This window comes from Ornithorhynchus anatinus, chromosome 3, assembly GCF_004115215.2.
Source record: "Ornithorhynchus anatinus isolate Pmale09 chromosome 3, mOrnAna1.pri.v4, whole genome shotgun sequence".
Lineage (NCBI taxonomy): Eukaryota > Metazoa > Chordata > Mammalia > Monotremata > Ornithorhynchidae > Ornithorhynchus > Ornithorhynchus anatinus.
In genome coordinates, this window is record NC_041730.1 from 5,377,032 (window position 1) to 5,403,267 (window position 26,236).

The 26,236-nt window shown below is 52.6% G+C and overlaps 1 protein-coding gene across 2 annotated transcripts; it reads right to left on the bottom strand.

Annotated features, from left to right (window-relative positions):
* Window positions 1-4,748: 4,748 nt before the first annotated feature.
* On the bottom strand, window positions 4,749-21,208 carry RELA (RELA proto-oncogene, NF-kB subunit). 2 transcript variants are annotated; one of them, XM_029061495.1, is made up of 11 exons: window positions 21,187-21,208; window positions 20,944-20,973; window positions 20,703-20,854; window positions 18,097-18,245; window positions 17,850-17,941; window positions 16,991-17,122; window positions 9,707-9,811; window positions 6,752-6,964; window positions 6,415-6,495; window positions 6,150-6,221; window positions 4,749-5,976 (listed from the first exon to the last, which is right to left on the bottom strand). In XM_029061495.1, exons 1-11 carry the CDS (start codon window positions 21,191-21,193, stop codon window positions 5,393-5,395), a joined length of 1,617 nt encoding a protein of 538 aa, XP_028917328.1. In that variant the 5' UTR covers window positions 21,194-21,208; the 3' UTR covers window positions 4,749-5,392. The 2 variants fall into 2 exon arrangements, with proteins under 2 accessions (XP_028917328.1, XP_028917326.1); XM_029061493.1 differs by having other exon boundaries at window positions 6,150-6,224.
* Window positions 21,209-26,236: the final 5,028 nt, after the last annotated feature.

Here is a 26,236-nt window from a genome sequence, read left to right on the forward strand (position 1 = left end):
AGAACCAAGTGTCGATGTGGTGTTCAGCACCTCTCTCCCTTCCTAGTACTGGGAATGTTGGAGGTGAAGTGGTTACTGAGGAGACGGGAGAGGCAGCAGCAAGATCCACCTTCAGGGGGCTTTGGCTTCTCTGCCGGGGGCCACTGTGGAAGGGGGATGGGGAGGGGAGGGGAGGAGGAGCCAAGCCAGGCTTAGTGAAATAACTCTAGTCCTGGCCTTGACCCAGGCTCTGCTTCTCCCAGCTGGCCCAGCCTGGGAGTAGGACAGGACTGGGGCCAGAAATAGATCCAGGATGGGGTCCAGAGGAGGGAAAGCGGCCAGGGGGTGGGTGAAGCAGCATGGCCTAATGGATAGAGCCCGGGCCTGGGAGTCAGAGGCCTTCATTCAGTCGTATTTATTGAGTGCTTACTATGTGCAGAGCACTGTTCTAAGCACTTGGAATGTACAATAGGGCAACAGACAGAGACAATTCCTGCCCAACGATGAGCTCACAGTCCAGGTCTTGGGTTCTAAACCCAGCTCTGCCACTTATCTGTTGTGTGAACTTGGTCAAATCGCTTCGCTTCTCTGTGCCTCAATTACCTCATCTGTAAATTGGGGATGAAGACTGTGAACCTCACTTGGGACATGGCCCATGTCCAACTTGTTTACCTTGGATCCACCCCAGTTCTTAGTGCGGTTCCTGGCAGGGGGAAGCAGCGTGGCTTAGTGGAAAGAGCCCAGGCTTGGGAGTCAGAGGTCGTGGGTTCTAATCTCTTCTCTGGGCCTCGGTTACCTCATCTGTAAAATGATGAAGACTGTGAGCCCTATGTGGGATAACCTGATTACCCTGTATCTACCCCAGCGCTTAGAACAGTGCTCTTCACATAGTAAGCGCTTAAAAAATACCAACATTATTATTATTATTATAACCTGATTACCTTGTATCTAGAACAGTGCTTGGCACATAGTAAGCGCTTAACAAATACCAACATCCACCCCAGCACTCAGTGCAGTTCCTGACAGGGGAAGCAGTGTGGCTTAATGGAAAGAGCCCGGGCTTGGGAGTCAGAGGTCGTGGGTTCTAATCCCCGTTCCACCACTTGTTTGCTGGGTGACCTTGGGCAAATCACTTCACTTCTCTGGACCTCAGTTCCCTCATCAGTAAAATGGGGATGAAGACTGTAAGCCCTACTTGGGATAACCCGATTACCTTGTATCTACCCCAGTGCTTAGAACAGTGCTTGGCATATAGTAAGCGCTTAACAAATGCCAACATTATTATTATTACTATTATCCACCCCAGCGCTTACTGCCATTCCTGGCAGGGGAAGCAGTGTGGCTTAGTGGGAAGAGCCCGGGCTTGGGAGTCAGAGGTCGTGGGTTCTAATCCCAGCTCTGCCACTTGTCTGCTGGGTGACCTTGAACAAGTCACTTCACTGGGCCTCAGTCACCTGTCAAATGGGGATGAAGACTGGGAGCCCCACGTGGGACAACCTGATGACCTGGGATCGACCCCAGCGCTTAGAATAATAGTGCTGGTATTTGTTAAGCGCTTACTATGTGCAGAGCCTTGTTCTAAGCGCTGAGGTAGATACAGGGTAATCAAGTTGTCCCACGTGAGGCTCACAGTTAATCCCCATTTTCCAGATAAGGGAACTTAGGCCCAGAGAAGTGAAGTGACTTGCCCACAGTCACACAGCTGACAAGTGACGGAGCCGGGATTCCAACCCATGATCTCTGACTCCCAAGTTCGGGCTCTTTCCACTTAGCCACACTGCTTAGAACAGTGCTCGGCACATAGTAAGCGCGTAAGAAATATTATTATTATATATTATTATATCATATTATGTATTATTATATATTATTAACGAAGACCATTGGGGTGGGGAGGAAAGCAGGCAGGGAGCCAGGGGCCTCGCCAGCCCCACGTGACCGCCGCCTCGCTCCCGCCCTTCTTCCTTCTCCTCGGGCCCCGCCCCCTCGGGCCGCAGTGCGCATGCGCGGAGTCGCTCGCGCGCGCTCCCTCTCTCCGCCTCACGCAGGCCGGGGTCTTCCCCGCCCTCGCGGCCAAAGCTGCCGCCATTATTATGATAGTGTTTGTTAAGCTCTTACTCTGTGCTAAGCGCTGAGGTAGATATAGAGTCATCAGGTTGTCCCCCGTGGGGCTCACAATCTTTATCCCCGTTTTCCAGATGAGGGAACTGAGGCCCAGAGAAGTGACTTGAGGTAGATGCAGGGTCATCAGGTTGTCCCCCGTGGGGCTCACAATCTTTATCCCCGTTTTCCAGATGAGGGAACTGAGGCCCAGAGAAGTGACTTGAGGTAGATGCAGGGTCATCAGGTTGTCCCCCGTGGGGCTCACAGTGTCATCCCCATTTTACAGATGAAGGAACTGAGGCCCAGAGAAGTGACTTGAGGTAGATACAGGGTCATCCGGTTGTTCCCGTGGGACTCACAGTCTTCACCCCCATTTTCCAGATGAGGGAACTGAGGCCCTGAGAAGTGACTTGAGGTAGATACAGGATCATCAGGTTGCCCCATGTGGGGCTCACAGACTTCACCCCCCTTTTCCAGAGGAGGGACCTGAGGCCCAGAGAAGTGAAGTGTCTTGCCCAAGGTGACCCAGCAGACAAGTGGTGGCGACCGGCTCTCCAACGGGCCTCTGGAAGCCCAGAGGCATGCGCTTGGGGCGGCCAGGTGCTTTTTTTGCACTTGGGCTTTCCCACCTGACCCGCTGGTCTTTCACGCCTTTGCGGAGCTGGAAGGAAAGGGGCTGCTGCTACAGGGCCCTGTCACAGATGCTCATCCCAATGCCGCCTACAGCATGGCCCAGCAGAAAGAGTAAGGGCCTGGAAGTTGACGATGATGGGGTTTTGAAGCAGCATGGCTCAGGGGAAAAAGCAGGGGCTGGGGAGTCAGAGGTCACAGGTTCTAATCCCAGCTCCACTGCTTGTCAGCTGGGTGACTTTGGGCCAGTCACTTCACTTCTCTGGGCCTCAGTTCCCTCATCTGTAAAATGGAGATTAAGACTGTGAGCACCACATGGGACAACCTGATCACCTCTATCCCTCCCCAGTGCTTCACACATATTAAGTGCTTAAAATACCATCAGCATTATTAAGCGCTTACTATGTGCCAAGCACTCTTCTAAGCACTAGGGTAGATACAAGGAAATAAGGTCAGACACAGTCCTGTCCCACGTGGGACTCAAAGCCTTAATCCCCATTTTACAGTTGAGGTAACAGGCTCAGAGAAGTGAAGTGACTGGCCCAGGGTCACACAGATGTGGCAGAGCAGAATCAGAACCTACGTCCTCTAACTTGGAGGCAGTGTGGCTTAGTGGATAGAGCACGGGCTGGGGAGTCAGAGGTCATGGGTTCTAATTCCGGCTCCGCTGCTTGTTAGCTTAACTTCTATGGGCCTCAGTGACCTCATCTGTAAAATGGGGATTGAGGCTGTGAGCCCCATGTGGGACAGGGCCTGTGTCTGACCTTATTTCTTTGTATCAACCCCAACCCTTAGAAGAGTGTTTGGCACATAGTAAGCACTTACCAAACACCATCATTATTATCAGTACAGCCAGGCCTGCTCTGTCCATTATAAATCCCCTTAGATGTTGCCTTTTTCTAAGTGGTATTTGTTAAGTGCTTACTATGCACCAGGCACAGTGCTGGGGTAGATATAAGATCAGGTTGTACACAGGGCTCACGGCCTTAATCCCCATTTTAGAGATGAGGTAACTGAGGCACAAAGAGGCTAAGTGACAATAATTGTGACAACTGTGATATTTGCTATATACTTGCTTAGTGCCAGGCACTGTGCTAAACACTGGGATGGACACAAGCTAATAAGGTTGGACGCCGTCCCTGTTCCACATGGGTCTCAGTTTTAATCCCCATTTTACAGATGAGGTAACTGAGGCACAGAGAAGTGATGTGACTCATCCATGTTGACTCATTCAATCGTACTTATTGAGTGCTTACTGTATGCAGAGCACTCTACTAAACGCTTGACACAGCAGACAAGTGGCAGAGCCAGCACCAGAAGTGATTTGTCCAAGGTCACAGCAGACAAGTGGCAGTTTCAGGACTAGAACCCAGGTCCCTCTGACTCCCAGGCCCTTGCTCTAACCGCTGGGCCACGCTCCTCCAATTTCCAGGAGGCGCTTATTTTTCCCTCTAAGGTTCAGAGAAATCCACCGAACCACAAGGTCTGCCCACCTTCAAAACTCCTAAAACGCCATCTCCTCTGATGATAATGGCATTTGTTCAGCACTCCTATGGGCCAAGCACGCTGGGGTAGGTATCTGTTGAGGCCTCGCTAGGTGCCAGGCATCGTACCAAGTGCTGGGGTAGATCCGAGACGGTCCATGTCCCACATGGACCTCACAGTTTTAATCCCCATAGTACAGATGAGGTAACTGAGGCAGAGAAGTTAAGCGATTCACCCACTGTAACCCAGCACACAAGTGGCACTAGAACCCAGAGCCTCTGACTCCCAGGCCCGTGCTCTTTCCACAAGGCCATGCTGCTTCACACTCACCTTGGACACGGTCCCCGTCCCACGGTCTAGAGGGGAAGAAAAGGTATTTCATCCCCACCTTACAGGTGAGGAGACGTGCCCAAGATCACCATACAGGCAAGCGGCAATACCAGGATTAGAACCCAGGTCCTCTGCCCTCCAGGCCCGGACTCTTCCCGGCTAGGCCGCGGAGGCTCTGCCCTCACTGCCCACCCCACCTCCGGCCCGAAGCAACGACCGCTGGGCAGCTTGGAGATGTGTTTATTAGATCAGAGTAAAAAGAGCCGAGGAGTCAGGTCACTTTGTCACTGGGACAGAGCAGGGATCCAGGCCCAGGTTAAGGCACTTGAGGCAAGGGAGGGCAGAGGGATAGTGCCGCTCTGCCCTCTCCTCCGGGAAAGGGCCAATCCCCAGTCTTTGGGCACCCCCCAACCTGGGGAACAGCGAGAAACAACTTTCTATTTACACTTCTGCCCCCCACCCCCACCCCGCCACAAAGCAGCCGCCCCCAACTCGCTGAAAGCAACCACCTTCGCTCCCTCCTCTGTGGCTGCTTCGGCCTCCCTCTCTCCCTCCCCCTCCCCCCGGCCTCCCGCCTCCCACCTCGAGGAGGAAGAGGAGAGAGGTGGCCGCAGCCGGGTGGGAGGGGGCCGGCGGCCATCGGAGATCTGGGGAGAGAGTCTGCCGCCCCCCCCGCCCCGAGTCCACCGGTCCCCTGAGGGATTAATGCTTAAGCACCTCCAAACAACAGAGATATACATATATATATATACTGCAATTAAGAGAATAAAATGGGGCCGGTCCCCAGGCCCGTGGGGTGGGGCCGAGCGGGCGGGGGAGGCCACCAGGGCAGGGGTGGCCCTGCGGCCCGGCCTTCCCCCCCGCCGCCTTAGGAGTTGATCTGATTGAGGAAGGCTGTGATGTCCATGTCCACCAGAGAAGGGAAGGCCTCCTCGGGAACCAGGTACCCGTTGGGGAGGGCGGCGGCGGGGACGGCGGGGACGGCGGGGACGGCTCCGTCGGGCGGGCGCTGGGGGGCCCCCATGAGGCGGGTGATGGACTCGGGGTACTCCATCAGCATGGGCTCCCCGGCGGGGCCCTGGGCGGCCGCGGCGGTCCCGGCGGCCCCGGCCGGGCCCTGGTTCAGCAGCTGCTGGAACTCCGAGTTGTCGATGGCCCCCAGGCTGGTGTAGACCGTGTCGGGGTCGTCCAGCAGCCCCCCCAGGCCCCCGTCGCCGTCGGAGTCAAACTGCAGGCTGAGCAGGGCTTCCGCCAGCACCCCTTCCCCGGGCTGAGGGGGGGCGGGGGCGGGAGGCGGGTGCTGGGGCGGCGGGGCGGGGGCCGGGGCCGGGGCGGACACGTGGGGGAAGCTCAGCGGAGAGAACTCCTCCATGTTGATGGTGCTGAGGGACGGGGTCGTGGCCGAGTAGGTGTAAGGCTGGACGGCGGGGGGAGGCAGGCCGGGGAGACCACCTGCGGGGAGACAGGCCAAGGTAGGCCCCTACCCTGACCACCAGTTCACCGGGCAGCTCCCCGAACTCACTCCTTCCCCTGCTATTCCCTCTTGGGGTGCCAGCCCCGAGGCCAGAGATCTGTACGCAGGGGGAACCCAGGAGGTGCCGTGGGTGGGCGGGCGGGAAGCTTACCTGTTTTGTGGGAAAGGGGCACGCCTCGGGTGGGCACGGCAATGCGGCGAGGGCTGCGGGAATCTGCCGTCCCTGCTAGGGAAAGAGGGAGAAGGGGGTGGGGAGAGGGAGAGGCAGAGAAAGGGGGGGGGGGAAATAGGGGAAGGGGGAGAAGGGGAAATCGGTGGGGGCAGGGGGGGAGAGAGGAAGAGGGAGAAACAAGAGGATGGTCAGCCCTGTTCCCCTATGCCCCCCATCCAGCCCCAAGCCCCCTCACCCTCCTCACCACTGAAAGGGCTCTTTTTGACGATGCTCTTAAAGGCGTCATAAGTGCGTTTGCGCTTCTCCTCAATCCGGTGGCGGTCATCTGTGGGGTGAGGGGAAGGGAGAAACGAGGTGTCCGAGACAGCATCCGGAGCCCGCCTCTTGGTCCTCTTGTCCACCTCCCCAGGCAGGTTCCTTCCCACCCCAAGGTGGGCGCCCCCCTCCCTCACTCCCCTAGTCCAGTCTCTCTCTGGCTCCTTCCTCCCCCAGACCGGCTCCCCGCCGCCCGCCACCCTATGCTGACCGGCCCCTCCTCCCCGCCCAATCGGCCCCGTGGGTACACACAGACGCACACACACCTGGGTCCGGCAGGTACTGGAACTCCATGGGCTCGCTGAGCTCACGGTCCGAGGGCCGCCGCAGCTGCATGAGGACCCGGACCGGGGCCTGCAGGGCCGGCTCGGCGTAGGGAGGCGTCCGGAACACGATAGCCACTTGCCGGTGCACATCGGCCTGCGAGAAGGAGCCTCGGGCCTCCCAGCCCTGCCCCGAGAAACACACCTCGATGTCCTCTGGGGGAGGCAAGAGGGGAAGGGGTCATTGCCTGCTCACACACCCACACCCACCCCCGCCTCCAACCCAGAACCCCCTCAGCGCGTGGGTCTCCTTGCGCCCTTTCCACTGGACCCCTTGGGTCCAGACCTTTAATAATAATAATAATAATAATAATGTTGGTATTTGTTAAGTGCTTACTATATGCAGAGCACTGTTCTAAGCACTAGGGTAGACACAGGGGAATCAGGTTGTCCCACATGGGGCTCACAGTCTTAATCCCCATTTTACAGATGAGGTAACTGAGGCACAGAGAAGTTAAGTGACTTGCCCACAGTCACACAGCTGACAAGTGGCAGAGCTGGGATTTGAACTCATGACCTCTGACTCCAAAGCCCGTGCTCTTTCCACCTTTATACTCTACCCCTTCCCCGCATCTGAAAACTCTTTCGCAGTCTGTCTCCTTGAGGGCAGGGGATGTGTCTAATGAGGAGAGTTTCTACTAGAGAAGCAGCGTGGCCTAGGCTAAATCACAGGCCTGGAAGTCAGAAGGACCTGGGTTCTCCTCCCGGCTCTGCCACTTGTCTGTCATGTGACCCTGGACAAGTCACTGAACTTCTCTGCACCAGGGTTACCTCATCTGTAAAATGGGGATTAGGACTGTGAGCCCCATGTGCGACAGGGACTGTGTCCAATCCAATTTGCTTGTAATAATAGTAATAAAGAATAACTGTGGGATTTGTTAAACGTTTACTATGTGCCAGGCACCGTACTAAGCGCTGGGGTGAACACAAGCAATGCTTAGAACAGTGCCTGGCACATAGTAAACGCTTAAATACCACAATTATTATTATTATTGCCTTGTACTCTCCCAAGTGCTAAGCACCCCAAAAGTGCTCAAAAAATACTACTGATAAGATTATCGCCTCCTGACATCCCTGCTCTTGGGGGCCTTCAATAGATCAATGGTTATTTATTTGCCGGCTGCGGGACCTTGGGCAAGTCACTTCACTTCTCCATGTTTCAGTTCCCTCATCTATGGAATGGGGATTCAATACCGGTTCTCCCTCCTACTAAGCCTGGGATGCCCACATGGGACTTGGTTATCTTGCATCTTGTCCCAGCGTTTAGTACAGTGCTGAACACACAGTAAGCGGTCAATGAAAACCACAGTTGTTATCACTGTTGGCAAAACACTCTAGTGTTTGGGAAACTTGAGAGAAAGGAAGACAAAAGTGTCCTGCCTTCAGTGGGTTTACGATCTAACAGAGGAAACAGTCCAAAATGATTCCCAAACAGTGGGAGCAGGAGGAAGATCGGGGATATATATTGGCTCTCCTCACTGGCTCTTCCCACGTTTACCCCTCATCTGGCTCATGTTGGGCGGATTTCCAGGGGAAGGGGATGATTTGCCAATCTCAACCCTCTCCTCCCTTGACGTCTTCTTCCAATCCTATTCATTTAACCATTCAGTTGTATTTATTGAGCACTGTACTAAGCACTTGGTAGAGTACCACATAACAATAAACAGATGCAGTCCTGGCCCACGACAAGTTTAGAGTCTAGAGGGGGAGACTGATATTAATAGAAATAAATTACAGATTTGTACATAAGTGCGGAAAGGCCCTTCATTTGAATATTCATTATATTTATTCTGATTCCACTGCCCTTTTTTTAATATCCATCTCCCTCATTTAGAATGGAAGTGCACTGGCTTTGCTCTTCCAGATTCCTAGTACATCCATCCATTTATTAAGTGCTTACTGCGTGCAGAGCACTGTACTTAGGAGCTTGGGAGAGTCCATTACAATGGAGCCAGGAGAAATGAGCCGCTGCACTGACTGGGCACCCGATGAATTCCTTTACTATTACTACTCAGAAGCAAATACAAATTTGTTTGGATGAAATAGCTGAATAATCATACGCAGAACTATTAGAGGGGCCTATTCGAAAGGGCTCAGGCCAGGGAGTCAGGGGACCTAGGTTCTAATCCCGGTTCTGATCCTGGCCCGCTGGGTGACTTGAGGCACGTCACGTCACTTCTCTGTGCCTCAGGTTCGTCACCTGTGAAATGGGGATCAAACACCTGTTGTCCCTCCACCGGAGAGCACGAGCCCCATGAAGGACAGGGGCTGCGTCCCATCTGCTTATCTTGTATCTACCCCAGCACTTAGTTCAGTGCTTGACGCATGGTGAGTGCTTAGATTTCACAGTTATCTTAATTTGTAAGTGCTAAGGTTGAGAATAAAATCTTAATAATAATAATAATAATTGGGGTATTTGTTAAGTGCTTACTTTGGCCAGGCACTGTTCTAAGAACTGGGGTCGATACAAGCAAATCAGGTTGGATACAATCCCTATCCCACAGGGGGTTCACAGTCTCAATCCTCATTTTATGGATGAGGAAACTGAGGCCCAGAGAAGTGGAGTGACTTGCCCAAGGTCACCCAGCAGACAAGTGGCACAGCCAGGATTAGAACACAGGTCCTTCTGACTCCCAGGCCTATCCACTAGGCCATGCTGGGTTAAGGCAACTTGGGGGTGCTGGGCTGGGACTTTATCAGGGAAGGCTCCCTGGAGGAGGTGGGATTTGACGAAGGTTTTGAAGATGGGGAGAGCTGTGGCCTGGTGAATTTGGGGGGCAAGGAGAGGAGTCAGTCATCTTTAAGACACCCTCCCCCACCCGGCCCCGCCTTTCCCCCCCCAAACTCAAGACCCCTAACCCCATGCCCTTCCCTTCCCGCCTGACACCGGGCACTAACCTTTCTGCACTTTATCGCACAGCAGGAAGATCTCGTCGCCCCCGAGGCAGCTCCCCGAGTTCCGGTTCACACGGCAGATCTTCAGCTCCGCTGTGTTGGGGGCCCCTAGATTTGGGGGAGAGGGAGTGTGGGAGGAGAGGAAGAAAGGACAGGAGGTTGCTGAGTACCCACTGGCCCCAATGGGGTGAAATGGAGTGAGGTCCCACTGTGTCTCCCCTGCCCATTTCTCCCAGAGGAGGCTGGGATGCCTGGGATTCCAGAGGAGCCCCTGATTTTGAGGTGGTCCAGATCTACTGGTGCTCCCCCGGCGGGGCGGGGATGGGCACATAGGAGCAGGGTAGGGCAGCCCACAGCTCCAGGAGAGTGGTCTGGGCCAGTACCAGGCCCTCCCCGGTCCAGAATCAGGCCGGATTGCCACCTGGCTGGCCAGGACCCACACTCTACATGGTTCTTCACTTCTGCCTCCACAGGGATGATCATACGTGAACAGCGGGGCGGGGAAGATCACACATGAACAGCGCAGGGAAGATCACAAGTGAACAGTGGATCAGGGAAAATCGCCAATGAACAGTGGAGTAGGGAAGATCACACCTGAACGGCGCAGCAGGTGAGATCCCAAGTGAACAGCGGAGGAGGGAAGTTCACACGTGAATAGCGGAGTAGGGAAAATCACAAGTGGATAGTGGAGCAGGAAAGACTACATGTTAATAGCGGAGCAGGGAAGATCACAAGTGAATAGCAGCGTGGGAAAAATCACATGTGAAGAGCGGAGGAGGAAAGAGCACACATGAAGAGCAGAGCCAGGCAAGGTCCCTTAGGTTGGCAGGGGTAGTAGACTGAAAACCAAACCAGAATAGGGGAATAATAATAATAATAATGATAATGTTGGTATTTGTTAAGCGCTTACTATGTGCAGAGCACTGTTCTAAGTGCTGGGGTAGATACAGGGTAATCAGCTTGTCCCATGTGGGGCTCACAGTCTTAATTCCCATTTTACAGATGAGGTAACTGAGGCACAGAGAAGTTAAGTGACTTGCCCACAGTCACACAGCTGACAAGTGGCAGAGCAGGGATAGAGACCATAGGGGTGATGGTGGGGGCGCTGAATTTCAAAACTGGATTGGGTGTCTCCCAGCAGGGCCCTCCTCACCCCGCCCCCCGAGCCAGTCCTGGCTTTGAGGGATCCGCACTAGCCTCACAGCCTAGGGGGTTGGGGAAATGGGGATGGGGACGGACAGACGGTTGGACTCCCTAGTGCTCGGTGCCTGCTGGCTGCCCATCCTCATGGTTCGGGTGATGATGATGGAATTTGTTACTATGTGCCATGCAATGTACTAAGCACTCGGGGGGATACAGGCAAGTCGGGTTGGACACGGTCCCTGCCCACGTGGGACTCACAGTCTCCATCCCCATTTTCCAGATGAGGTAACTGAGGCCCAGATAAGTGAAGTGACTTGCCCAAGGGCACCCAGCAGACAAGTGGCGGAGTCGGGATTAGAATCCATGACCTTCTGACTCCTAGGCCGCCCATGCTCTATCCACTACGCCATGCTGCTTCTCCTAATACTCTTGACTCTTCCTCAGTGCCCTAGCCCGGACCATCCTACACCCCTGACTCTCCGCTCTCCTCGCCACGGTGACCTATAAATAATCAATCAGTGGTGTTTACTGAGGGCTTACTTTGTGCACAGCACCGGATGAAGCTCTTGGGGGCATACAATCCAAGGAAGTTGGGAGGAACCCTCTTTTCCTTTTCTTCCACTCCCTTCTGCGTCACCACTACTTGCTCCCTTTTTTCATCACCCCCGTCCCAGCCTCACCGCACTTATGTCCTGATCAGTCATTTATTTATTTCTATTAATGTCTGTGTCCCACTCCAGACTGTAAGCTCCTTGTGGGCAGGGAATGTGTCTGTATACTGTACCTCCCAAGCGATTAGTACAGTGCCCTGCACACAGTAAGCATTCAATAAATACAATTGACTGACTACAGGGCAAATAATGGACCATCCAACCCCCCTAGCTCTCCTTTCTCCCCCTCCAGAGTCTCCCACTTATGAGTCTAAAGCTTGGCCCTGGTGGAAAGAGCCCCGGCCTGGGAGTCAGAGGACCTGGGTTCTAATTCTGACTCTGCCACTCATCAGCAGTGTGACTTTGGGCAAATCACCTCAATTCTCTGGGGCTCAGTGCTCTCATCTGCCAAATGGGGAAATGCCAAATGCCAAATTCAATCCTTGTTCTTCCGCCTACTTACGACTGGGAGCCCCACGTGGGACCTACTGTGTCTCTACCCCAGCACTCAGTACAGTGCTTGGCACCTAGAAAGCACTTAAGTACCACAATTCTTCTTCTTATTATTATTATCAGGAATGTTGGTCTGAGCTGTGAGGAGTCTGAAATCCTGCTTTCATGTTTTTCAACGTTTGTCTTCTCTCCTCTCGACAGTAGGCTCTTCCCAGGCAAGGACTGTGTCTACCAATAGCATAGTGGATACAGCAGGGGCCTGGGAGGCACAGGGTCATGGGTTCTAATCCCACCTCTGCCACTTATTTGCTGTGTGGCCTTAGGCAAGTGACTTCACTTCTCTGTGCCTCAATTATCTCACCTATAAAATGGGGATTGAGACTGTGAGCCCCACATGGGAGTGGGACTGTGTCCAATCCAATTTGCCTGTATCCATCCCGGCACTTAGCACAGTATCTGGCACACAGTAAGTGCTTAAATACCCCCAATTATTATTCTATTATTATTCTATTCTTTCCCAAGTACTTAGTTCAGAGCCCTGCACACAGTAATACTCAATAAACACCACTGATATTTTATGCGCTTTTCTTTACTTGTCTGCCTCACCCTACCCCCCTCTTCCTCCTCATTCTTAGATTGCAAAGCCCCTCGGGGATCAGAGACCCCCTACCTACGCCTTAACCATGTATTTCCTTGTCAGCAATTAGTACACTACTGTGCACTTTTTCTTTTTTTTATGGTATTCGTTAAGCGCCTACGTGCCAGGCACTGTACTAAGCGCTGGGGGTATCTGTTGCGAATTGTATATTCCAAGCGCTGAGTACAATGCTCTGCACACAGTAAGCGCTCAATAACTGACTGAATGAATGACTATAAGCTAATCGGATTGGACACAGTCCATGTCCCATATGGGGCTCACAGTCTTAATTCCCATTTTACAGATGTCATGCTTGAGGCCCACAGAAGTGAAGTGACTTGCCTATGGTCTCCTGGCAGACAAATGGTAGAGCTAGGATTAGAACCCAGGTCTTTCTGGTTCCCAGGCCCAGGCTCTATCCACTGGACCACGCTCCTTCTCAACAGTGGGAGGAAAGGGGAGGAAAAGTAAGTGCTTAATAAATAGTCCTTACTACTACAACTTCTGTCTTTGGTTTGGACCCTGCACTTCAAAGAATGTAATGGAGAACCCAGAGAGGATCTTGGGAGGAGCGATGAAGTGAAAACAAGGTTGGAAAACTGATGTTGTGAGGAAAGGGCAGAGAAACTGAGGTTGATTCACTTGTTCCCACAACTTCTACTACCATCTCTACATGGATGATCCCAAAATCTCCCTCCCCAATTCTGACCTCTCAACTTCTCTGCAGTCTCGAATTTCCTCCGGCATTCAGGACATCTCTGCTTGAACGTTCTGCCCACACCTCAAACTTAAGTCCAAAACAGAACTCTTCATCTTCCCAAACCCTGTCCTTCCCCCTCCTGTCACTGTATACAACATAACTACCCTCCCTGTCTCTCAAGACCACAACCTTGTTATTAGCCTCAACTCATCTCTTTCCTTCAACCCACGTAATAATAATAATTTTGGTATTTGTTAAGCGCTTACTATGTGCTGAGCACTGTTCTAAGTGCTGGGGTAGATACAGGGTAATCAGGTTGTCCCACGTGAGGCTCACAGTCTTAATCCCCATTTTACAGATGAGGTAACTGAGGCACAGAGAAGTTAAGTGACTTGCCCAAGGTCACCCAGCTGACAGGTGGCGGAGCCAGGATTATTAACTGTCACTAAATCCTGTCGGTTCTACCTTCGTAACTGCTAAGATCTGCCTTTTCCCATCCATTCAAAATGCTCCCACGCTGATCCAAGCACCTAACTTATGATGATGGTATTTGTTAAGCACTTACTATGTGCCGGGCACCGTCGCACCTTGACTACCGCATCAGCCTCCTCGCTGACTCCCCTGCCCCCCGTCTCTCCTCACAATAGTCCATATTCCACTCTGCTGCCCAGATCTTCTTCTAAAGAAACGTTTACTCCATTTCTCCATACTCCTAAAGAATCTCCAGGGGTTGCCCATCCACCTCCACATCAAACAGAAACGCCTTTCCGTCGGCTTTAACTCTCAATCAGTTCTCGCTCTATCTTATCTCACTGATTTTTTTTCCTATGGTATCTGTTAAGCGCTTACTATGAACCAGGCACTGTACTAAATAGTGGGGTAGATCCCAGCTAATCATGTTCCATATGGGTCTCACAGTCTTCATCCCCATTTAATAGATAAGGTAACTGAGGCATAGAGAAGTGAAGTGATTTGCCTAAGGTCACACAGCAGACAAGTGGTGGAGCTGGGATTAGAAGCCAGGTCCTTTTGACTCCAAGACCCATACTCTAGCCCCTTGGTTCTCCTACTATAACCCAGCTTGGTCTCTTCACTCCTCCAACTCCAACCCGCATCCTTCCTTGGGCCTAGAACTCCCTCCCACTTCATCTCCGGCCGACGATCACTCTTCCCAGCCTTATTCAAATCCCATCTCCTCCAAGAGGCCTTCCCCAAACTAAGCCCTCATTTCCCCTATTCCCTCTCCCCCTTCTGTGTCACCTTTACACTTGGATTTAATCAATCAATTGTACTTATGGATCACTTATTGTGTGCAGAGCACTGTACTAAGCCCTTAGGAGAGTACAACATAACAGAGTTGGTAGACACATTCCCTGCTCACAGCGAGCTTCCAGTCTAGAGGGGGATACAGATGCTAATATATATAAATTACAGATGTAATAACGATGATGGTATTTAAGTGCTTACTATGTGCCAAGCACTGTTCTAAGCATTGGGGTAGATACAGGGTAATGAGGTTGTCCCACGTGGGGCTCATAGCCTTAATCCCTATTTGGCAGATGAGGTTACAGGCACAGAAAAGTTAAGCCCAAAGTCATAAAGCTGATAAGTGGCGGAACCGGGATAGAACCCACGACCTGACTCCCAAGCCCGGCCTCTTTCCACTAATCCACATTGTACTGTGGGGCTGAGGGAGGGGTGAATAAAGGGTGGAAATCCAAGGACAAGAGCAGCACAGAAGGAAGTGGGTGAAGATGAAATGAAGGCCTAGCTGGGGAAGGTCTCTTGGAGCTGTGCCTTCGATTAGGTTTTGATGGAGGGGAGAGTAGTTTTCTGTCAGATATGAAGAAGAAGGGGTTCCAGGCCAGAGGCAGGTCGCGCGTGAGAGCTCGTCAGCAAGATAGACAAGATCGAGGTACAGAGAGTAGTCTGGCACGAGAGGCGAGAAGTGAGCGGGCTGGGTTGTAGTGGGAAATCAGGGAGATTAAGGTAGGAGAGGGCAAAGTGACTGAGTGTTTTAAAGAGGATGGTAAGCACTTTCTGTTTGACGCCGAGGCGGACGGGCAACCACTGAAGATTCTTGAGGAGTGGGAAAAACATGGACTTTAAGTTTTTATAGAAAAATGATCCGGACAGCAGGGTGAAATATGGACTGGAGTGGGCAGTGACAGGAGGCAGGGAGGTCAGCAAGGAGGCTGATGTAGGAGGGAAAGGCTAAGTGGCTGGATTAGCACAGTAGCAGTTTGGAAGGAGAGGAAAGGGCGGATTTTAGCAATGTTGTGAATGTGAGTTTGACAGGATTTGGTGTCCGAATGATATATTCACCCTACCCACTCCTCCCAGCTCTCACACCTATCCCTGTCATTTAGTTTAATGTCCATCTCCCCCTCTAGAGTGGAAACTAATAATTATTGTGATATTTGTTAAGCACTTACTATTTACCAAGCACTGTACTAAGCACTGGGGTGGACACAAGCAAATCAAGTTGGACATAGACCCTGTCCCACATAGGGTTCATAGTCTCAATCCTCACTTGACAGTTGAGGTAACTGTGGTCCAGAGAAGTGAAGTGACTTGTTCAAGGTCACAGAGCATTCATTCAATCGTATTTATTGAGGGCTTACTGTGTGCAGAGGACTGTACACACCAGGTAAGTGATGGAGCTTCCTGAAAACTCATTATGGTCGGGGAAGTATCTACCAGTTCTGCTGTATCGTCCTCTCCCAAGCGATTAGCACATCATTCTGCACCCAGTGAGGACTCAATAAATTCCACCGATGGATTGTTTGATCTAGAGAAGCTCTGGCTGAGACCTCCCGCTGAGGTGCGTGTTGGCCCTCCGAGGAGGGGGTGGACAACTGAGGGACCCATGAGGGCACATGGGTCTTCACCTGCAGCGGCAAAGACTCCGGTGGGACAAAAGGAAGAACTTCCCAATTGTCTCAGGGCGGGGGGCAACGTCGCCCTGATAATAATAATAATTGTGGTATTTGCTAAATGCTTACCATGTGCCAGGCACTGTACTAAACGCTGGGGTAGATACAAGCAAATTGGACAGGACGCAGTCCCTGTCCCACATGGGGCTCACAGACTTACTCCCCATTTTACAGATGAGGGAACTGAGGCACAAAGAAGCCAAATGACTTGCCCAAAGTCACCTAGCGGACAAGTGACAGAGCAGGGATTAGAACCCAGATCCTTCTGACTCCCAGGCCCCATCCACTAGGCCATACTGCTTCTCCACATCAGAATGAGAGAATGAAGAGTCCCCAACTCTGGAGATGATTATGGACAGAACAGCTACTCTGTTGGCCTTGGAGAGGCTGGGGTCCTTCCCTGCTTGGAAGCAGGGGGCTGGAAATGATGACCTTTTCATTAATTCATTCATTCAGTTGTATTTATTGAGTGCTTACTGTGTGCAAAGCACTGTACTAGGCTCTTCTGGAGTCTTAGACTCTCTCCGTCTATCTCGGCTGCGAACCAGCAACCAGGAGCTGGGGAGGGAGCTGGTGGACCTTGGGTCTTGGCAGGGAGGGTCCAGATGCCCTTCTCTCCCTACCAGAGTCCGGATCTTGTCTTGACCCTGAGCCTGGCTACTTCCAGAAAGGGAACCCCTCTGCCCTCCCCGGCCTCAGCCCCCGCCTCCAGGTGGCTAGTGCCGGGGCCACTAGCCTCCCCACCCTCACGCTCGCCCGGCGACTCACGGTTGTCATAGATGGGCTGGGAGAGGACCGGAGGCAGGGCCAGGGGCCGGCCGGCCGAGTCCTGCACAGTCACCTGGAAGCACAGCCGCACGGCGTTCAGGTCGTAGTCTCCTCGCTGCTCCTCCAATGGCACTGCGGGGGCAGGGGAGGGGTCAGGACCACCGCACCGGGGCAGGGTGGGGCGGGGCAGGGGGCCGACCAGCTACATGGGGATGGGAAGGCAGCCGGGCGCAGCCCCCTGGTCAGAGGGACAAAGAATGCTGGGAGATGGTGGTCCGGAGGGAGAGCAGGAAGATAAGACCTCCGGCTGAGGTGCGGGTCAGTTCTCTGAGGAGAGGGTGGACCTCTGAGTGATGGGGAAGGGACAAAGATTGTAGGGGCAAGAGGTCCTGGGGGGAGGGCTGAGGATGACGATGATGATGGTTTCTGTTAAGCACTTACTATGTGCTGGGCACTGTTCTAAGGGAGATACAAGCTGATCAGGTTGGACACGTTCCCTGTCCCACATGGGGCTCACAACATTAATCGCCATTTTACAGATGAGGTAACTGAGGCCCAGAGAAGTGAAGTGACTTGCCCAAAGTTACACAGTCAAGGAGAGGTGGAGCTGGGATTAGAATCCACATCCTCCTGACTCCCAGGCCCAGGGTCTATCCACCAGGCAATGCTGCTTCTCGGCGGGGAGGGCAGAAGGATGAGGATGGAAGGGGCAGGGGTCCCGGGATGAGGACTGTAGGGGTGGAAGGGTCCCGGGGGGAAGGTGAAAGTTGGGGGGGAGAGGGGCCCTGGTGGGAAGAAGACTGTGGGAGAAGGGTGAAGGCAGAGCTTCTCCCCCGGGGCCGCCGGCCAGCCCGCTCACCATTAAAGGGGTTGTTGTTGGTCTGCATCCGCTGGGTGATGGCCTGTTCCAGGTCGCGCTTCTTCACGCACTGGATGCCCAGGTTCTGGAAGCTGATCCCGCGGGCCCATAGCCCGGCACGCTCAGCGGCCCGGTGGACCCAGCAGCCCCCGGCCCTTGCGCTTCCCGGGGCTCCTCGAGCCCATCTTTGCCCTCCCTCCGGTGCCCCGCCCTCCCACCCAGTCCAGGCCCCCCGGGGGAGCCTCACCTGTGGATGCTGCGGTCGGGGCAGAGGTCGGCCTCGTAGAAGCCGTCCCGACAGTCCTTCCCCACCAGCTCGTGGGGGTGAGGCCGGTGTGGGGGCTCCTTGGTCACCAGGGATATGCGAACTTTCCCCGGCCCCACGTAGCCGTTGATCTGAGGGGAGAAACCCGATTTCCAGCCCACCTCTTGGGCTCCGTCGGTGGCATTTACAGAGTGCTTAACCGCGTGTGGAGCGCTGTATTAAGCGCTCAGGAGAGGACCCGAGAGCCAGGGAAGCACTCGGCACACAGCGAGCACTCAACTGATACCACTGGTTAACCGGTAGATCGATTAATAATAACTGTGGTATTTGTCAGGCACTCACTGTGTGCCAAGCACTGGACTAAGCGGTGGGATAGATAGGAGAGGATCAGATCCCACATGGGGCTCACAGTCTAAGTAGGAGGGAGAGTGGGTACTGAATCCCCATTTTGTAGACAAGGGAACTGAGGCATGGAGAAGTGAAATGACTTGCCCAAGGGACTTGCGCAAGGTCCCCCAACAGACAAGAGGCGTGGCTGAAATTCGAATCCAGGTCCTCTGACTCCCAGGCCTAGGTTCTTTCCACTGGGTGACCCGTGCACCGGGATTTGCACACTATTCACCCCCCTCTCAACCCCACGGCTCTTATGTACCTATCTGTAATTAATTTCTACTGATATCTGTCTCCCCCTCTAGACTGTAAGCTCATTGTGGGCAGGGAATGTGTCTACCTATTCTAATATACATATTACAGTATATATTATAGATATATATACACATATTAGAACACTACATATTACAACGTACATTATAAATTATAATGTCTGTCTCCGCTTCTAGGCTGTAAATTTAATGTGGGCAGGGAACATGACTACTAACATAGATATACATATTGATGCATATGCATACAAACACATACACACACACATATAGAGCAGGAATACATTATAAATTATTGATATTAATATCTGCCTCCCCCTCTAATCTGTAAGGTCATTACGGTCAGGAAACGGGTCTGCTAATTCTGTTGTATTGCATTCTCCCAGGCGTTTAGTATAGTTGCACATAGTTAAGCACTCAAATACCACTGATTATGTTGTATATTTCCAATAGGATGATGTTGCACTCTCCCAGGTGCTTAGTAGGGTCTCGACATATAGTAAGCACTCAACCACTGTGTTGTGAATTCCCAAGTGCTTAGCAGAGTGCTCTGCATACACTAAACGCTCAAATATGACTGTTTACGTTTTACTCTCCCAAGTGCTTAGTACAGTGCTCTGCCCACAGTGAGTGCTCGATAGATATGATCGACCGACAGGTCGGGCTGCTGGAAGTGAACGGCACCCGGGGCACATGGCTCAGTGGAAAGAGCCCGGGCTTGGGAGTCAGAGGTCATGGGTTCCAATCCCGGCTCTGCCACTTGTCAGCTGGGTGACTCTGGGCAAGTCACTTCACTTCTCTGAGCCTCAGTTCCCTCATCTGTATAATGGGGATTAACTATGAGCCTCACATGGGACAACCTGATTAACCTGTATCTACCCCAGCACTTACAACAGTGCTCTGCACAAGGTAAGCGCTTAACAAATACCAACATTATTATTATTATTATCTCTGATCAGATCCCGACCGAACCCCGGACCTGAGGAGGCTCCGAGAAGCGGCGGCGTTTAGTGGCAAGAACCTGAGCTTGAGACTCAGAGGACACGGGTTCTAATGCCGGCTCCACCGCCTGTCTGCTGGGTGACCTCGGGCAAGCCACTTAACTGCGCTGAGAATGGTGCTGAGCACTTGGAACAGTGCTCGGCACCAAGTTAGCGCTTAAATACCATCATCACAGTGATTATTCTCAGTGCCTCAGTAGCCTCGTCCGCAAAACGGGGATGAAGATCGTGAGCCTCGCGTGGGACAGCCTCCTATCTACTCCAGCACTGGGAACAATCCTTGGCACAAGGTAAGCACTTAACAAATACCTTCACTGTTATTATATACACCGTTAACAGAGAAGCAGTATGGCTCAGTGGAAAGAGGCTTGGGAGTCAGAGGTCGTGGGTTCTAATCCTGGCCCTTCCACGTATCAGCTGTGTGACTTTGGGCAAGTCACTGCACTTCTCTGGGACTCAGTTCCCTCCTTTGGAAAAAGGGGGGGTGAAGACTGGGAGCCCCACGGGGGACCACCTGATGACCCTGTATGTACCTCAAGTCACTTCACTTCTCTGGGCCTCAGTTCCCTCCTCTGGAAAAGGGGGATGAAGACCGGGAGCCCCACGGGGGACAACCTGATGATGCTGTATCTACCTCAAGTCACTTCTCTGGGCCTCAGTTCCCTCCTCTGCAAAAGGGGGGGTGAAGACCGGGAGCCCCATGTGGGATGACCTGATGACCTTGTATCCCCACGCCCCAGCGCTTAGAAGGGGGTTTGGCACAAGGTAAGCGCTTAAGAAATACCAAAATTGTTGTCGTTGTGGGTGGCGTATTAGGAGTGGCACCGAGAGACAGACACCCGCTGCCCCCGGGAAAGGCCAATCCCCCACCCGGGTTGGGGGCCAGGGACAGGGTGGGAGTGGGGCGGGTTTTGGGGGGCTCACTGACTTTGATGGTGGGGTGGGTCTTGGTGGTGTCGGTGCTCCTCTCTCCGGGGATGCTGCCCGCCGAGCGGCCTTCGCACTTGTAGCGGAAGCGCATCCCCCGCTGCTTGGGCTGCTCGATGATCTCCACCGCCGGGCCCGGGGCGGGGGTCGGCTCTGCGGGGCAAAGGGGGGCCGGGGCGGGGCTGGGACCGGAGGCGCGGGACCCCCACCCCCCACCCCCCGCCTCCGGAGGACGCACTTACCCGGAGAGGCGAAGATCAGGGGGAACATGTCTGAAAGGGGAGGGGCGACACAAGGCTCTCAGGGACCGCCCGACGGGGCGCCCCCTCCCCCGCGCCCCTTGGGGAAACTGAGGCAGCCCCCCTCCCCATGCCCTTCCCCGATGCGGCCCGCTGGGGTGGGGGTGGGGGGGCGAAAGGGGAGGGTCCCCGACCCCGGCCGGCCGCGCCGGTTCCCCCCCCCCGGGGGTCAGAGATCACCCTCACCGTCCATCGCCGGGGTCCCGGGGGGGGGGGCGGGGCCGGGGTCGCAGCTGGGCCCGGGGGCGCGCGCGCGCGCTACACCGCAGCCATTCGCCAGAGGCGGAAATGCGCGCTCGCGCGCGCGCGCTCGCGTCACTGCTCGGAATCGGAGGCCACGCCTGCGCATGCGCGCCTCGCTCGGCTCTCCCCCCCCCTCCCACCGCCGGGGACCGTGGAGAGTTTCCTCAGCGCGGCGCCAGGCGAAAAGGGCTCCGCGGCCGGGATGACGAAGCGGGGCGGGGCGGGGGGACGAATTTAGCGCCGATCCCTAAACCGCCCCGGCCTCCCCTCCCCCACCGCCCGGCCGCCGCCCCGCCCTGGGCCGCGCTCGGACCAGACGACGCGTTGGAGTTGAAGGGCGAGCTCTGGAGAGCAGTCCCTCCATGCCTTCAAGGGGCAGCGAGCGTCTCTCTCTGTCTGTTGCCGAACTGTCCATTCCAAGCATTTAGTCCAGTGCTCTGCAATAAATACTATGGAGTGAATAATAATAATAATGTTGGTATTTGTTACTATGTGCAGAGCACTGTTCATTCATTCAATAGTATTTATTGAGCGCTTACTATGTGCAGAGCACTGGACTAAGCGCTCGGAATGGGTAAATTGGTAACAGATAGAGACAGTCCCTGCCCTTTGACGGGCTTACAGTCTAATCGGGGGAGGCGGGCAGACAAGAACAATAGCAATAAATAGAATCGAGGGGATGAACATCTCATTAAAACAATAGCAAATAAATAGAAAGCGCTGGGGTAAAACGGGGCGATCAGGTAGCCGTGAGGCTCACATTTAATCCCCATTTGACAGATGAGGTCACTGAGGCACAGAGAAGTGAAGTGACTTGCCCACCATCACACAGCTGACAAGTGGCAGAGTCGGGAATCGAACCCATGACCTCCGACTCCCAAGCCCAGGCTCTTTCCACTGAGCCACGAATAATAATAACGTTGGTATTTGTAAAGCGCTTACTATGTGCAGAGCACTGTTCTAAGCACTGGGGGAAGTACAGGGTCATCAGACTGTCCCACGTGAGGCTCACCGTCTTCATCCCCATTTTACAGATGAGGTAACTGAGGCCCAGAGAAGTGAAGTGACTTGCCCACAGTCACACGGCTGACAAGTGGCGGAGCCGGAATTCGAACTCATGACCTCTGACTCCCAAGCCCGGGCTCTTTCCACTGAGCCATGCATTTACTCTGTGCACAGCCCTGGACAGGGCGCCGGGGAAATACAGTTGGGCAAGAAAGAAAAACCATCCCTGCCCCCACCAGACAGCAAAACAATAAAAACTTGTCAGCTCGGTGACCTTGGGCAGGTCCCTTCACTTCTCTGGGCCTCGGTGGCCTCATCTGTCAAATGGGGATGAAGACCGGGAGCCCCACCTGGGACCACCTCATGACCTTGTATCTCCCCCAGCGCTTAGAACAGTGCTTGGCACATAGCGCTTAACAAATCCCATCATCATTATTAGTATTATTAAATAGAATTATAGATCTATACATGCATCAAAATGTAAACAGGGCTTAATAAAAGTAAATAGGTATGTACATCTAGGTATTGAGAAGCAGTGTGGCCTAGTGGAAAGAGTGCGGGCTTGGAAGTCAGAAGTCACGGGTTCTAATCCCAGCTCCTCCACTTGCCAGCTGTGTGACTTTGGGCAAATCACTTAACTTGTCTGTGCCTCAGTTACCTCATCTGTAAAATGGGGATTAAAACTGTGAGCCCCACATGGGACAACCTGATCACCTTGTATCCCCCAGCGCTTAGAACAGTGCTTTGCACATAGTAAACGCTTAACAAATACCACAGTTCATTTTTAGTGGAAAGAACCCAGGCTTGGGAGTCAGAAGTCGTGGGTTCCAATCCTGCTCTGCCACTTGTCAGCTGGGTGACTGCGGGCAAGTCACCTCACTTCTCTGTGCCTCAGTGACCTCATCTGTAATAATAATAATTATGGTATTTGTTAAGCGCTTACTCTGTGCAGAGCACTGTTCTAAGTGCTGGGGTAGATACAGGGTAATCAGAATGTCCCACATGGGGCTCACATTTTTTTAATCCCCATTTTTACAGATGAGGTAACTGAGGCACAGAGAAGTTAAGTGACTTGCCCAAGATCACAGCAGACAAGTCCCAGAGCTGGGATTAGAACCCACGACCTCTGACTCCCAAGCCCGGGCTCTTTCCACTGAGCCACGCTGCTTCTCCAGCCATGGACTGTGAGCCTCACAAGGGACAATCTGATTACCCTGTATCTACCCCAGCGCTTAGAACAGTGCTCTGCCCATAGTAAGCGCTTAACAAATACCAACATTATTATTATTATTACATATTTACCCAAGTGGAGTGTGTAGAGAAAGGGGGCAAGTCAGGGCAATGCGGGGGGTGGTATTTGGATTTTTTTTGTTTTGTTGTCTGTCTCCCCCCTTCTGGACTTTGAGCCCATTGTTGGGCAGGGATTGTCTCTATTTGTCTCCAAATTATACTTTCCAAGTGCTTAGTACACTACTCCGCACATTAATTAATGATGGTATTTGTTAAGTGTTTACTATGTGTGGAGCACTGTTCTATGCGTGGGGGTATGCTCACATTTTTTAATTCCCATTTTCCAGAAGAGGTCACTGAGGCCCAGAGAAGTGAATTGACTTGCCCAAAGTCACTCAGCTGACAAGTGGCAGAGGTGGGTTTTGAACCCATGACCTCCGACTCCCCAGCCCAGGGTGTTTCCACTAAGCCACGCTGTGGGGGCACATGGTAAACGCTCAAGCAGCGTGGCTCAGTGGAAAAAGCACGGGCTTGGGAGCCAGAGGTCATGTGTTCTCATCCTGGCTCCGCCACTTGTCACCTGAGTGACCTTGGGCAAATCGCTTAACTTCTCTGTGCCTCAGTTACCTCATCTGTAAAGTGGGGATGACGACTGTGAGCCCTAAGTGGGACAACCTGATTACCTTGCACCTACTCCAGTGCTTAGAACAGTGTTTGGTACATAGTAAGCACTTAAACCAATATTATTATTAATACCAATAACAAGCAATAATACCAACATTATTATTATAAATATGATTGAATGAATGAATGAAAAGGTAGATGTGGAAATTCATTCATTAATCCAATAGTATTTATTGAGCGCTTACTATGTGCAGAGCACTGTACTAAGCGCTTGGAATGTACAAATCGGTAACAGATAGAGACAGTCCCTGCCCTTTGACGGGCTTACAGTCTAATCAGGGGAGACGGACAGACAAGAACAATAGCAATAAACAGAATTGAGGGGATGAACATCTCATTAAAACAATAGCAAGTAAATAGAATCAAGATCCCCCCCCTCCGTGGCAGCCCTGAAGGACTTTCCCTGCAACCGGACCGTCCTCCAACACCGTTTACACCTGGTTAGGCAGCCCCCTTCACCGCGCTGGGCCTTTCGTCAGTCAGTCGTATTTATTGAGTGCTTACTGTGTGAAGAGCATTGTGCTAAGCGACCGGGGGAGTACACTATAACAATATACACACACATTCCCTGCCCTCAACCAGCTCAGTCTAGAGGAAGAGGCAGACTTCAACAATTAATAATAATAATCATTGGTGTTTAGGTGAGAGTATCTCTCAAGACTGGAGGAAGGAATATAAACAACTTTCATTATTCATTCGATCGTATGATGATGAGGCTCACAGTCTTAATCCCCATGTTACAGATGAGGTGACTGAGGCCCAGAGAAGTGATGTGACTTGCCCAAAATCGCACCGCAGACAAGTGACACAGCCAGGATTAAAATCCATATCCCTCTTTCCCTGCTCGCAATGGGATTATAGTCTTTGGGGCCGGGGGAGACATTCATTCCGAGACCTCAAAGGGCTGGGTGTAATTATTAATCAATCAATCAATCATTTATTTTTGTGTCTTTTATGGCACTTGTTAATCATATTTATTGAGAGTTTACTATGTGCAGAGCACTGTACTAAGCGCTTGGGGGAGGATAACACAACAGAGTTGGTAGACATGGTTCCTTTCCCACAATGAGCTTTACAGTCTAAAAGAGGAGGCAAACATTAAAATAAATAAATAAATTACGGATATGGACATTATGATTATAACTGTGGTATTTGTGAAGTGCTTACTTTGTGCCAAGCACTGTACTAAGTGCTGCTGGGGGATACAAGCAAATCAGGTTGGACAGAGTCCCTGTCATTAATTCATTCATTCAATCGCATTTATTGAGTGCTTACTGTGTGCAGAGCACTGTACTAAGCGCTTGGAATGTACAATTTGGCAACAGATAGAGACAATCCCTGCCCAACAACAGGCTCACAGTCTAAAAGAGGGAGACAGACAGCAAAACAACAAGGAGACAGGCATCAATACCATCAAAATAGATAAAGAGAATCATAGATATAGACACATCATTAATAAAATAGAATAATAAATAATATAGTCAAATATACACAAGTGCTGTGGGGAAGGGAAGGAGGTAGAGCAGAAGGAGTAGGGGCAATGGGGGGGGGCAGAGGGAAAGGGAGGGCTCAGTCTTGGAAGGCCTCCTGGAGGAGGTGAGCTCTAAGTAGGGCTTTGAAGAGGGGAGGAGAGTTAGTTTGGCGGAGGTGAGGAGGGAGGGCGTTCCGGGACAGCGGGAGGACGTGGGCCAGAGGTCAACAGCGGGATAGGCGTGAACGGGGCACGGTGAGGAGGTGAGTGGCAGAGGAGCGGAGCATGCGGGGTGGGCAGTAGAAAGAGAGAAGGGAGGTGAAGTAGGAGGGGGCAAGGTGACGGAGAGCCTTGAAGCCAAGAGTGAGGAGTTTTTGTTTCGTGTGGAGGTTGATAGGAAACCACTGGAGGTTTTTAAGGAGGGGAGTGACATGCCCAGAACGTTTCTGTAGGAAGATGATCCAGGCAGCAGAATGAAGAATAGACTGGAGTGGGGAGAAACAGGAGGAAGGGAGGTCAGAGAGGAGGCTGACACAATAATCCAGCCGGGATATTATGAGAGCTTGTACCAGCAAGGTACCAATTAGGATGGAGAGGAAAGGG

Bases quoted from the DNA above. Each gene is read 5' to 3' on its own strand.
- RELA (XM_029061493.1), bottom strand. The intron at 20,855-20,943 runs GTAAGTGCGTCC...TTTGCCCCGCAG, and splicing joins CCTGATCTTCGCCTCTCCGG to AGCCGACCCCCGCCCCGGGC. The intron at 17,942-18,096 runs GTGAGGCTCCCC...CCGCGGGATCAG, and splicing joins CCCGACCGCAGCATCCACAG to CTTCCAGAACCTGGGCATCC.